Raw genomic sequence first — 13,259 nt, 5'->3', positions numbered from 1 at the left:
AATTTGAAATTTACATTCAAGTATCTCCCTAAAGGTGCTTCTTAAGATCACACAAATATTTTCAAAAGTAGTTTATTGAAAATAAAATATCATTCTTTCTTGCAAAAGAATTTCAAAATCCTATTCTTTGCAGCAAGTCGACATACAAATGATAATTCAGCCAATTTCTCATTCATTAATTTGAAAACCTCTGGAAGGCATATGAAAGAATTTATGAAGTTTGCAATTTATTTATGAAGTTTACATTCCAATTGACTATTAATTAAATAATTACTAGAGTGCAAAGGATTTAATATATTTTTGGCTTACAACCAGGAGGGAAACAAACTCTAATACACCTGATTGAAAATGATGAAGTAAAGCCATTCTATCTAAAATACTTAGAGAAATCTATAACAAAATTCATTTTTTTTCTGAATAAATGAAATAAATGTTTTATTATCGTAAATTTAATTAACTATATTTAAATATTGAATAAAAGCCATTTTTGAAACCCCTCATTAGAAAAACATCAGATGCTTTTATCTTATTTAATCTTTTGAGAACCAAAATTATACTTTAGTGGGAAAAGTTTTTCCGACACCAGAACTGAAATATGTTCTTTGTAATTTATTGAGTCAGAGGATGCACTCCTTTTTTTTCTAAATCTTGAATATAAAAATAGTTCTAGGAAGATCATTAAAAAAATTAAAGAAGAATTTTTCAAACAATAGCAGTGCATTCACCCATCTGGTACTCCAGGTGGGAAGGCAATGACAGGGTAAAACTTATCTACTTTGTTGGTTTGAGAATTATTTCAAGAACAGGAGACAGCTGTGAGGCCATGCTCCACGGGACTCAGTCCTCCTAAGAACTCCAAGAGATGGGAGATTACTCTCTATGCATGATGGCATGCACTGTGATTTTGGACAATTCATAATCACCTTTAGGGATTGTAAGGGGAGAGCGCATAACTCCCAAACACCACCATTTTTTATCCTGGACTTAGTTAAAAACAAACAATATCAACAATTTGTACTCCACATAGAAAATGATGAACCCTCCCAAAGCGGCTGTCTCTTACAACAGTCTAGCAGGAAAGTGGAGACACCATGAGACAGTGGTAAATTACCCTGACTGTTTTCTGCCCAGAGGATCTTCACAAAACTGGCTGCTTCTCAGACTCTTTCATGATTTCAGCCCAATAACATGGTCTCACCAGTCCTTTTCTAACTACACCAGTGAAAGCAGCCCTCCCTTCACTTTTGCCCTGTCATAATCTTCAACAAAACTCATTGTTTTATTGCCTTCACAGCATTTATCCCTACTGTATAATATTCTCTTTCTTTTTTTGTATTGAAATACTTGATTGCTTAATTCTTCCTAATGAAATATAACATTTCTTGAGTTAGTGACCATCACTGGCCAAAGAACCATTGTCAAGCATGTGACAAATATGCATCAATATTGTCAGAGGCTGGGTATGGAATGTTCATCAAAGCCTGACTTCTGACTTCAAGTAGTATACAATGTAGTATGTAAAACCTATATTAATGTAGTTAGGTAAAATGTGTATGTGTGTGTGTGTGTGTGTGTGTTCACAGTGGAGGATCATTAGACTAGTGCTTTATAAAGATGATTATGACTACTCTGTAAAGAATATCTATTTGGCAAAAGATAAAAATAGTGTGGGTCGACCATGTAAGAGGTTATGGCAGAAATGATGGAAGTTTGAATCCAGGTAGTACTGATCAGAAAGGAAATAACTAAATATATCGCAGAAATATCAAGAAATATAGTTGAAAAAACTCACTTCTGGATTGGATATGAAGGATAGATTTCACTTGCTTTAGTTGATGACATAATATTGCCCTTCTCTGAGGGAAAATATTGTAAGGAGACATTGTAAGGTGTTAAGATCGTGATCTTTGGCTTTGATAGGTTAGGAGATTTCATAATCAGCTTTCATGAATTTTGATTTTACATTTCTTGAATTTGTATGAACTATTTATCCATATACTACTCAATCTAACCATTTATTCTTTAAAATAATTTTGGTCATTATGTGGGATTCTGCTGTTTTGTTTTATGCAACATAATGCATAAAGCATTAAGTATTCCTAAATTCCAATTGGAGAATTTTCACTCTAGTTAAAATTTATTAGTTGATTGATGGCAGTTTTATCTGTAAGGAATGTGATATTAATAACTTGAAACCTAGTATCAAGACCATATGTCAAAAAGAAAAGATATTTATAATGTAACAGTATCTAAACTGGAATTATCAAAACTTGTTACATTTAATATAGACATCAATTCAAATAACCTTTCATAACATCATATTAGAACATCACTGAGCATCACTAGGCATTTGGAGCTATGATACCTCTCTAATGTATTTAGCCTTCACTGTTGATTATCTACCCAACAGATACTAAAGCCATGTAGGGGTGTTTTAACTAGGATTATGCTGATATCTGTATATGACAGATATTTTTTAAAGGCAGCACCAATATGTATTTTAATTCATTAGGAGAAATTATCCATAGTTAATCAGAAGACATTTTGTTTTCAGTTTCTCATCCTAATTCTGCAGAAACTCAAATCATGTTGAGTTCACTTTGATGTTACTTTCCAGAAAGATGCTTTATATCTCTGCAGGCTACACATATCAATCCTCACATTTACACACAATTTGTGTGTGTGTGTGTGTGTGTGTGTGTATAAACACATAATCATTCTAAAATGCTGAATAACTAATGTTCATGTTATGATTGATGTGAACTCATGTAAAATTCAACTACTTTAAATAACTTTCTGAAACAGCAACACTAGTCTAAACTAATATAAATGCCACTTTTTAACATGTTATAAATACTACAAATACACCCTCTTGCACTCTCCAAGAAATAATTTAAGAAATGTTATCTTTCTGAGTAAACAAAAGTAAATACCAATTTGTGAACCTATTTTAGGAAAGCCATCAAATCACCTAAACAAGCAAACTGTTCAAACATATACCCAGTGGTTAAGGAAACAAGAATTTGTTGATAATATATAAAGTGAAAACAAAACCTCCCACCATTTACCATTTTGTTTCATCGTATTAATCCTCTCACTTTAAGAAAACCAGCTTTAATCGTTGTGATTTACTTTTAGACTAAAACTAAGTGAAATATACACTCCAAATATTTAATCTGCCTCAATAAATATATAAAAAATACATATGCCAGCAATCACTGGAAAAAATGTAGAGTGTAAACAATGATATGGGCCAAAGTGACATTTCAATTCTTTCATTAAAAGGGAGGTAGCTCAATAGTAAAACACTTGTCTAGCATGTGTACTGCAGAACTAAAAAAAAAAAAAAAAATAGAGACAAAACTGCGAGATGCATTTCCCATTTGGAAAGAGTAAATGATCACTCAGTAGTGTCTATCAGTGCAAATGATTAGTCTGTCATAGTTTACCAGGATTCTGTGTTTGGGTAGCAACATGATTCTATTGACAATCAATTGTGCTCTGCTGGATGTTTGATGCAACATTAACCAAATGACTATAGTGACATCCATCTCTGAGTTCAGTATCCCAACACGTAAGCCTCACATCTTTCATTAAAAATATTTTCAAGCAGTATATAGAAACTTTTCAAGTGAAACTCATGAACTATTTTTCCCTACCCAATACTGAGAAACTAAGGAATATCATACTCAATATAGGGAATATACACTTTCAGAAAATTTATTCCAGTGGTTTTATTATTTTATTATTTCCTATTAATACAAAAAAGTCATATTATATAATTTGAAGTAAAATATATGAAGAAAAATTAAACATATTCACAATCCTAAATCCAGAAATGACCACTGCTAGCATTTTGACCTAGTTTCTTCCAATCTACTTTATCCATTTGTAATCAGTAATACAATTAAAATCATACCACATAGTTTTTATTATCTCACTTTTTTATTAATATTGTGTTATAATTTCCCATGTTGTTAAATATTATTTAAATCAAGAATTTTAAACTCTATACTACAAACCAATTGGTTAGATGTATGGTACTATATTTAATAGGTAATATATTTACCTCTGAAGAAGCATAGAGGCTTCTTCAGTTTTAAGGCATTATAACATAGAGCAGATACAAAAAGAGTCTAAATTAAATTTCTAGATAAAAATAATATAGATAATGAAGGGACTATTTTAGCTAAGTCACTGCATTTGGAGACTCATTACTTTAAAAAGGTGAACATCTCTAAAGGCAGGTTTTTAAATGTTCTCCATGTCGCTGGTGCCACTTGCTGTAATAGTGTTGAGGAAAATGCCTAAATTTCTGCAATGAGCAGCTTCTGTGATATTGTCTCAGAAATGAGATCTCAGGTAGGTTTTGTCTTCTTACAATAGGGAAAAATCCTCTGGAATAGCTGGCATGCTGAGCGTAAGGGTTCACGTCTGTAGCACCACAGCAGGAAGAGATCTTGATTGTCAGAATCAACTGTGAGTGCTGTATAAAATAGTTATCACCATGATGTTCATGGACTGGCAAAACAAGAATGATTAGCTGTAAAATGCTTATTCATAATGTAGGTTGCCTCTATGGTCAAAGTAAAATGGAGAAATAAATGAAACACTAGATAATTTAATAATCAATATCAAAAAACTTGATAAAGATTTAAAAATCCTTCTAATAAATAACTCCAAATTGTTTTTAAAAAACATTTCAAATATTGATTCTATTTAATATTTGGCAAATTCAACAAGACCGTTGGGTTTTAACTTTGGAGTATATGAACTGCATTATTATGTTCTTTTTATTCCACTTTGAATTGAGTTATTAAAGTTTCTAAAATCCAAAACAATCACGTTTTAAAAAATGAGAATAACATGTGCACTATTCAGTGTGTTAGAGTTCAAAGTGTCTGAAAAAGCCTGTATGCAAACCCACCAATTCAATCTACCTAGTAATTGGCACCATGCAGAGGCTAATCAAAATCTACAGTACGATTAAACAAGGCTATCTAGGACAGCAACTAGATAATGGTTACTCTGCTCCTGAAGGAATTAGAAAAACAAATTTAGAACCTTGCCTCTGGTTCCCAGTATATTCCCCCTGAACAATTATACAAATTGGCATATGACTTTTCGATCCCTCTTCAGTGATTGAATTAGGAGGAGTGCTTGTGTTCTCATTGATAGTTATTTGAAAGAGGGAAACAGCTGTGTGCAACATCCCCTTCCCTTGGGTGCTTCCTAACAAAGACTCAGTGTCTCCAAGAAAGAAGTGTATGTTACCCTTATTGATTACATGAAAGTTACTATGGGCTTTGCTTTGTTCACAAAGTAAGAAATACCCTCATCAGAAAAAAAAAAAAAAAGAAAAAAACAGAAACTCACCCACTAGAAGATAAATCTTTGTTTCTCACATTTGAAAGCCCAGATTCAGAATGGAAAAAAGATTTAAACCACCAGGTGGATTCTGCCATTTCGGGTAATCCTATCAAATAAACTTTTAATTATTCCATTATCAAATGAATTTGAGAGATTAAAAGTAAAGGAAAACAATGAGGGTAACACTGATAAGAAATAAATTAAGTACCTTGAAGAGGCCTGTTGTCATCTATTAAATTAACAGAATCAGAGCTAGTTAAGGAACTAACTGAAGAAATACTGGACTCTAGGAAACAAAAATAAAAACAGAAATAAATAACAGGCAAAAAGACAAGCACAGCATATCATGAATATATATGTATGTGTGTATATATATATATATATATATATATATATATATATATATAAAATTTATATTATTTTTTATCAAGAACATAGTTTGAAATCATTGTATCCTGATCATGAAATCACAAGTTGAAAAATTAATCAAATTCTCAACGAAAAAGTTTCTACTAATAAGGTCTATTAATTTTCATGGTGGACAACTCTCACTCTCCATTGATAGAGATTTTGAACTTAAAATACAACAAAGAAAACATTTGGCATTTGTTTTTTAGGGATTGGCTAGCTTCACTTAGAATAATCTGTTCTAATGCCATCCATTTCCCTGCAAATTCTATGATTTTGTCATTTTTTAATGCAGAGTAATACTCCATTGTGTATAACTGCCACATTTTTTTATCCATTCGTCTATTGAAGGGCATCTAGGTTTGTTCCACAGTCTTGCTATTGTGAATTGTGCTGCTATGAACATCGATGTAGCAGTGTCCCTGTAGCATGCTCTTTTTAGGTCTTTAGGGAATAGACCGAGAAGGGGAATAGCTGGGTCAAATAGTGGTTCCATTCCCAGCTTTACAAGAAATCTCCATACTGCTTTCCAAATTGGCTGCACCAATTTGCAGTCCCACCAGCAATGTACAAGTGTACCCTTTTCCCCACATCCTCGCCAGCACTTGTTGTTGTTTGACTTCATAATGGCTGCCAATCTTACTGGAGTGAGATGGTATCTTAGGGTGGTTTTGATTTGCATTTCTCTGACTGCTAGAGATGCTAAGTGAAGCTAGCCAATCCCTAAAAAACAAATGCCAAATGTTTTCTTTGATATAAGGAGAGTAACTAAGAACAGAGTTGGGAGGAAGAGCATGAGAAGAAGATTAACATTAAACAGGGGTGAGAGGTGGGAGGGAAAAGGAAACAGAAGGGAAATTGCATGGAAATGGAAGGAGACCCTCATGGTTATACAAAATTACATAGAAGAGGAAGTGAGGGGAAAGGGGAAAAAAACAAGAGGGAGTAATGAATTACAGTAGATGGGGTAGAGAGAGAAGATGGGAGGGGAGGGGAGGGGATGGGGGATAGTAGAGGATAGGAAAGGCAGCAGAATACAACAGTCACTAGTATAGCAATATGTAAAACAGTGGATGTGTAACCGATGTGATGCTGCAATCTGTATACGGGGTAAAAATGGGAGTTCATAACCCACTTGAATCAAAGTGTGAAATATGATTTGTCAAGAACTATGTAATGTTTTGAACAACCAACAATAAAAATTAAAGAAAAAAAATAAAAAAATAAAATATCTTATAAATGTCAAATTCAAAAGCTAAGAATTACAAAATCAAGAATGAATAGCATTGTACTACATAGTAAATATTACAGATGTATATTTTTAAAATCCCCAAATTACCAAATTTAGAAAGTAAGAAATTATAAGAACATTTTGTTTGTCTTTTAACACTTATATTTTAAAGCAGTAAATCTATTAAAAGAGCAGACTATAAAAATAACTTCTGTTGATAAAGAAAGAAACACTCAGTAGACGGGCATAGTTTAAACATTTTTTGTAAAAACAATAAATCCTTAGATGTTTCTCATTCTTAAGCTATAAACAATCCTTGAAATGACTTTTTCATAGATTGCCTGCATAGATAATTTTACTAAATGCCAATTTGATTCTGAAATGCTCTTTTCATTTTATGAAATTTTTCAGACTTTTCAGGATGGTCAAATTTTCTTTTCAGCCATGAATATGTAGGATAGATAGCTAGATTAAAAAATGAGACTGGGTAGATAGATGCTGACCTGTCATCCACTGCAGGGAATGGAAAGTAGAAAATCTTTGAACCAGACTCATACTATTCCCTCTTTTCTAAGGAATTAGGTGATATTTTGTTCATGAAAAATTATTGATTTTTAATTAATAACATACTCTATGAAATCTCAATCAATACAGATGCCACTTTTTTTTTTGCTTTTTGATACTGGGGATTGAACTCAGGAGCACTTGACCACTGAGCCACATCCCCAGCTCTATTTGACATTTTATTTAGAGACAGGGTCTCACTGAGTTGCTTAGTGTCTCGCTTTTGCTGAGGCTGGCTTTGAACTCAGGATCCTCCTGCCTCAGCCTCCTGAGCTGCTGGGATTACAGGCATGCACCTCTGTGCCCGTCCTACATACATGTCAAATTTAAAGTGGTATAAATGCCAAATTTAAAAAAACTTAGGAAGTACAAAATCAAAAATGAACACTATTGTTCTAACTTAGAAATATTACAGATGCCTACTTTAAAATACTACAAAATTACCAAAATTAGAAAGTAAGAAGTTAAACTATACTCATGAAACAAATGCTGACTTTCACTTGTTTGTAAGAGTTGGAGGCCTTATCAGTGTATCATGGCCAAAGCAAAGAAATGAGCCTGGGCAGCACTAGTTCCAGGAACCACCTATCTTCTGCAGCTGTTCCTTCACTGTCAGCAACACTGTCAGCTCCCTCCCTTAAGTTCTGACCATGAAGTACTGGCCAACAGCACCCCACAGTCACACTTCTCATCACATTCTCCGGGAATATTCTCTAGTGATAATACAACTTACTTCGGTAATACTGATTTTTGGCCAGAAGACATCCAATGGAAGGTACTGATGCCATGGTTTGTTGCTTGAGATCCAGAGGCTGAGAGCAGCAATCTGAGGAAAAATAACCAGAAAAGAGATGTTGATAAATAAATGGAGTTTCCTTTTCCCTTTTTACATGTGAATATTATGTTGCAAAGTAAAATCATTTACCATGTAATAAATATCTGAAGAAGGATTTTAACAATTTACCTGGAATTGCAATTAAATAGACTACAATAAACAAAACAAGATGCAATTAACTAGTATATTTAGTTGGGGAAAAAAAACCCTTCATATTCAACTACAAATGGTGCAAACACAATTTACTCTGTCTGAAACAAACCAAAGGTTCAGAAAAAAAATAAAAGTGTTAACACAGCCATGGTGCAATAACTCACATATTTGTTTTCTCCAATTTGATCTTCTAAAAATATGTAGTTTTTAAAGTTTCTTCAGAAAACGCACATTCTGAAAGCAGCACCACGGTGACAGATGATGTGGTCGAGAATCTGTGAGCAACCTTATATTTAGAAGCCCAAGCTGGCTGGTGCCTGAACTATTGGTAATTTGAGGTGAGGTGGCATACAGCCAGGCAAAGGCAATGACTGAATGCTCTCTGCCCGTCTCCGCCCTCCAGCAGTCCAAAGGACCTTTGGACTTGTCAGCATGACAAGTTTCACTGCAAGGATAGGGAAGCATTTGGCCTTGACCCTGTTTGGGACTCACTCTCTTTAATGTCACATCTTTTAACTAACTTCTGATTCTCTGGAGGTAACTAATGTCCACGTATCTCTTCCACCGTGGGTATAATCACATACTCTACCAAAGGCACCAAGCTGGACAAAACTGGGGATGTGGTGGATTGTCTGCGGTCTAGCTGGGGAGACTGAACATACATATCCACAGGCATAATGAAGCAAGGCAGAGTCATAGGTCACAGGAGAACAATAAAGAACTCTTCAGATTTGGAGACTTTCGGGGAAAGGGGTATATACAGTGGAACTGGATAAATGGACAGATAGTTAGAATTCCAGAGGAAATGACAAGACAGAAATCATGGATAATGTAGGGAAATTTATGACATTGTATCATTATTTATTGAAGCAGAAACTTTTATTCGAATGTTAGAAATTTTCTTATGTCGAAAATTTTGCCATCTGATAGATCCATTTGATTGAAGGATCAAATCTTGGCTCCCCTTTATATTGAGGAGTAATCATTTCAATTACTGCTTCAAATTATTTGGTGTTCTTAGTTTTTCTCATGTAGTCTTTCTTAAATCAACTTTGGTAATGTATACATTGCTATAAAATCATTGATGGCGGCTACTTTTTCAAATGAATGCTAAACAATCATTGTACTTTATCCATATGTTGTTTTTTTTTTAATATTGACTATACAAACAGAAAAGGGGAAAATACTTCATTGTCTCATTTACATGTGGAATCTAAATAATATGTATATATGTAACAAACAAATGATTTATCAATAGTCAGAGAAGACGAGGAAATTGGAAGATGTTGGCCAAAGCATAAAAGGTTGCAATTTTGTTTTGTAGAGTAAGAGTAGAAATCTAACATTGAACATGAACTATATAGTCAATACTACTGTAATATATTCTGGAAATTTGCCATCAGAGTAGATTCCAGTGTCTTGTTTCTTTCTTTCTTTCACTCACACATATGTGTTTGTGCACACACACACACAAAGGTGTTTTTTTTTTCAAATATCAATGTGAAAAGATTGATATGGTAATTTGCTTGACAGTAGTAATAATTTCAATACATACACGTATATCAAAACAGCACATCAGCCTCACACAGTGACACATGCCTGTAATACCTGAAAACTTGGAAGCCAAGGCACGAGGACTGCAATTGGGAGGTCAGCCTCTACAACTTAGCATAACCCTGTCTTAAAAATAAAATAATAAGGAAAATGAGCTTGAGGATGCAGTTCAGAGGTAAAGCTCCCCTGAGTTTAATCCCCAGTACCATACACACACACACACAAAAAAAAAAAATCATGTCATATACCTTAAATGTATCTAAATGTGCATGTGTATATGTAATGAAAACAATAAACATATGTGAAAATGTTATGTAAAAATGTTACAGAATGTACATAAAATTATATATAATATAAATAAATACTCCATCTGGATATGTTTATTTAGTTTCCTCTTCCATTTTTCCTGATTTCGCTACAGATTCAAATACTAAATTATATTTTTCAATTGAATATATGGTATTATCTTTTGTCTCTTGGTTCTCCCTGTCATTATTTTCTGTCTTACTTTTATTGTTCCTTTTAAATACTTTAAAATTGTTTTTATGGCCATCTATCCATCTATTTCAAAATATTCTGTCACAGCCTTTATGACTTTATTTATTTTTTTTTGTATTGGGTGTTAAATCCAGGCACATTGCCACTAAGTACATCCCCATGCCTTTTATTATTATTTTTTTTAAGATTTTGAGACAAAATCTCACTAAATTGCCCAGGCTCTCTTAGAACCTGTGATCCTCCTGTCTCAGCCTCCTGAGAATATGGGATTACAGGTGTGCGCCATTGTTAGAATTGTTTAGGAATGCTTTACTTTATCCAAAGTTATAAAGATTCTTAGAGTTCTCTCAGATGATTTTTAAATCTACTACATTGTCATAGAAGAATGCGTGATTTTTATTTGTTCTTTGAAATAGTTTTTGGAACTAACTTTTGGTGCAGTTGGTAATTAACAAATTTTCTTCATTTACCACATTCTGTGTCCACTTGATTGTATTATTTAATTTTGTTAAAGAAATAATCCATATACTTACCAATGACTTATCACATGCTCTACAAGTTTCAAGCATGAGTACATTATACAATTCTATAACTTTTTGTTTGCTTAATTTTAAGCTTTGATGTATACATAAAAATCATGATTAGAACACCTTCTGAATCGTTCCTTTTATCTTCCTTATTAGCACTAATTTTATTTTTGTGATGTTTTTCTACTCTAATGTTGTTGTTTTTTTATAAGTAGTAAAAAGTATATCTTTTGGCATCTCTTTGTTTTTAACTTGTTCTATTTGAGGAGTCACATAATTACCATTACATTTTGAATGTGTTTCTCTCACTGTATCTCTTTCTTTACATAAAGTCTGTTCATATTTTTGGGGATTGCTCTCATATTTTTATTTCCTTCTGACATCTTATTCTCTGGTTTCCATATAACCACATCTTTCTTTTTACTTTATTAGCTTTTGTTAATGTATTTAATTAAAGGGTTTTTTATAGATCTTTATTTCTCTCCTCTTTGAGAAACAATATACAGTATTTTAGTATTGTTCTTTCAGTGGGCATTCTTATTTTATAATACCATAGGCCTTGGCTATGATTTAGTCTTAACTAACCTATTCATCAGTCACACTGCTTTTGTTTTACTTATTTTTTATAAATCCAGTACTGTGCAAGAAATGTACATTCTATCCAATGTACATTCATCTTCTTTTTCATTCTGGAAATTCTTAGTTGCTTTACTTTAAATGTTTCTTTTCCCTGTACTAATTTGTTAGATCCACAACAATTCTTCATAAACATGTACCCACAGCGGCGAATGAAACAAACATGGATTTTTTTGTGCACATGTTTGCAGGTGAGCTGAAGGGACTCTCTTTCAGAGAACCCCTGTAGGTTGGCTGGAACTTGGCTGAACCAGACTAATTGGAGTCAGCTCTATGTGCCCGTCATTTTGCTCTGAGAACAGCAAGCAAGCAAGAAAACCTATTGCATATTTTCTACCTGGGATTGCATTGAGACTCCCAGAGGAGTCATTGGTAATATGAAATGACATTTTAGTTCTGCATCTGAAACTATCACTTCATCCCATCCTCCACTGAACAGATCATAGATCTGAAGAAATCATATGCCTAAAGTCAACATTAATGAAGTAGGAAAGTGTGCTACTCCCAAGAAGGGCTGGGGGTAAGAGGAGAAATACATATTTGCTGAAAAATAATTTAATCTATGACACCCATCATGTCTCCCGTTTTTTGTCACTAGTTCTCAAATTAAATAGTTATTTGGGCTCTTTCTATATAATTCTGACATTTCCACCACATACATATGTGTAAATATGTTAAAATTGTATAAGAATATAAATTTAGATAGTCTAAATTTTGTCATTTGTACTGTATTCTGAATTAACCCTACAGTATTTCTTCCTGTTTGATATTTTTCTATGTCCAACCTAATATATATCATGTAGATTAATTTTTATTTTAGTGATACTATTTTTTAGTATTATTTCTCTTCATTTTTCTCTAAAGCCATCAATTCTAATTTTCTTGCCTTTTTACCATAATTATTTTATTTATTTCTCCATTCTCAATATGGTTATTGTGAAGTCTTGGATTAACTGCTCCACAAAGTTAGTTTCATAAATTTTATGTCACAACTGTTAATCTGTTGGCTGTCTTTCTTAGCATTAGATTTCTCTTACAAGTTTCAGACTGTTGGTTTTTAGGATCACTTTTTGAGAATTAGACATAGGTATACTATTCTCCCTTTTTCTGCACCCCCTACCCCAATTCTCAATGTCTCCACCAGCTCTTGTGTCTAGTGGAATTGTTGTTTTCAGGCATCCTTCTCACCTGACCCTAGCTTTAATATTTTTCAATTATAACACTACTCACGTTGCACTGAGTCATTTGTTTATTTCACATATTAGGTTACAAACTACTCAAAGACATAGACTCTTGTTTGCTTCTGCTTCAGCAATGCCTGCACAAAACACAGCATACATAGTCATTTATGTCTAAAAATGCAAAATAATCAAAACATTCTTTTTGTGGTCATAAGGATTACATTCTTGGCTAATAATGAAAATGTTGTAATAGAGCTTAGATTTCCTTGCTATATCTGACCTAATTTGATGAACTTTTACCT

The 13,259-nt window shown here is 33.1% G+C and overlaps 1 protein-coding gene across 2 annotated transcripts; it reads right to left on the bottom strand.

Annotated features, from left to right (window-relative positions):
- Positions 1–3,729: 3,729 nt before the first annotated feature.
- Ppdpfl (pancreatic progenitor cell differentiation and proliferation factor like) lies at positions 3,730–8,887 on the bottom strand. 2 transcript variants are annotated; one of them, XM_015485777.2, is made up of 5 exons: positions 8,726–8,886; positions 8,307–8,399; positions 5,579–5,656; positions 5,377–5,476; positions 3,730–4,486 (listed from the first exon to the last, which is right to left on the bottom strand). In XM_015485777.2, exons 2-5 carry the CDS (start codon positions 8,359–8,361, stop codon positions 4,474–4,476), a joined length of 246 nt encoding a protein of 81 aa, XP_015341263.1. In that variant the 5' UTR covers positions 8,362–8,399; positions 8,726–8,886; the 3' UTR covers positions 3,730–4,473. The 2 variants fall into 2 exon arrangements, with proteins under 2 accessions (XP_015341263.1, XP_015341264.1); XM_015485778.2 differs by lacking the exon at positions 3,730–4,486 and having other exon boundaries at positions 5,373–5,476; positions 8,726–8,887.
- Positions 8,888–13,259: the final 4,372 nt, after the last annotated feature.

Source organism: Marmota marmota, unplaced genomic scaffold (assembly GCF_001458135.2).
Source record: "Marmota marmota marmota unplaced genomic scaffold, marMar, whole genome shotgun sequence".
NCBI lineage: Eukaryota > Metazoa > Chordata > Mammalia > Rodentia > Sciuridae > Marmota > Marmota marmota.
This window is presented reverse-complemented; position numbering and strand designations above follow the sequence as displayed.

Coding starts and splice junctions, on each gene's coding strand:
- Ppdpfl (XM_015485777.2), bottom strand. CDS start 8,361: ATGGCATCAGTACCTTCCATTGGATGTCTTCTGGCCAAAAATCAGTAT. Junction 5,657..8,306: donor CAAAAATCAGTATTACCGAA/GTAAGTTGTATT, acceptor TTTGTTTCCTAG/AGTCCAGTATTTCTTCAGTT. Junction 5,477..5,578: donor TGACAACAGGCCTCTTCAAG/GTACTTAATTTA, acceptor TTTATTTGATAG/GATTACCCGAAATGGCAGAA.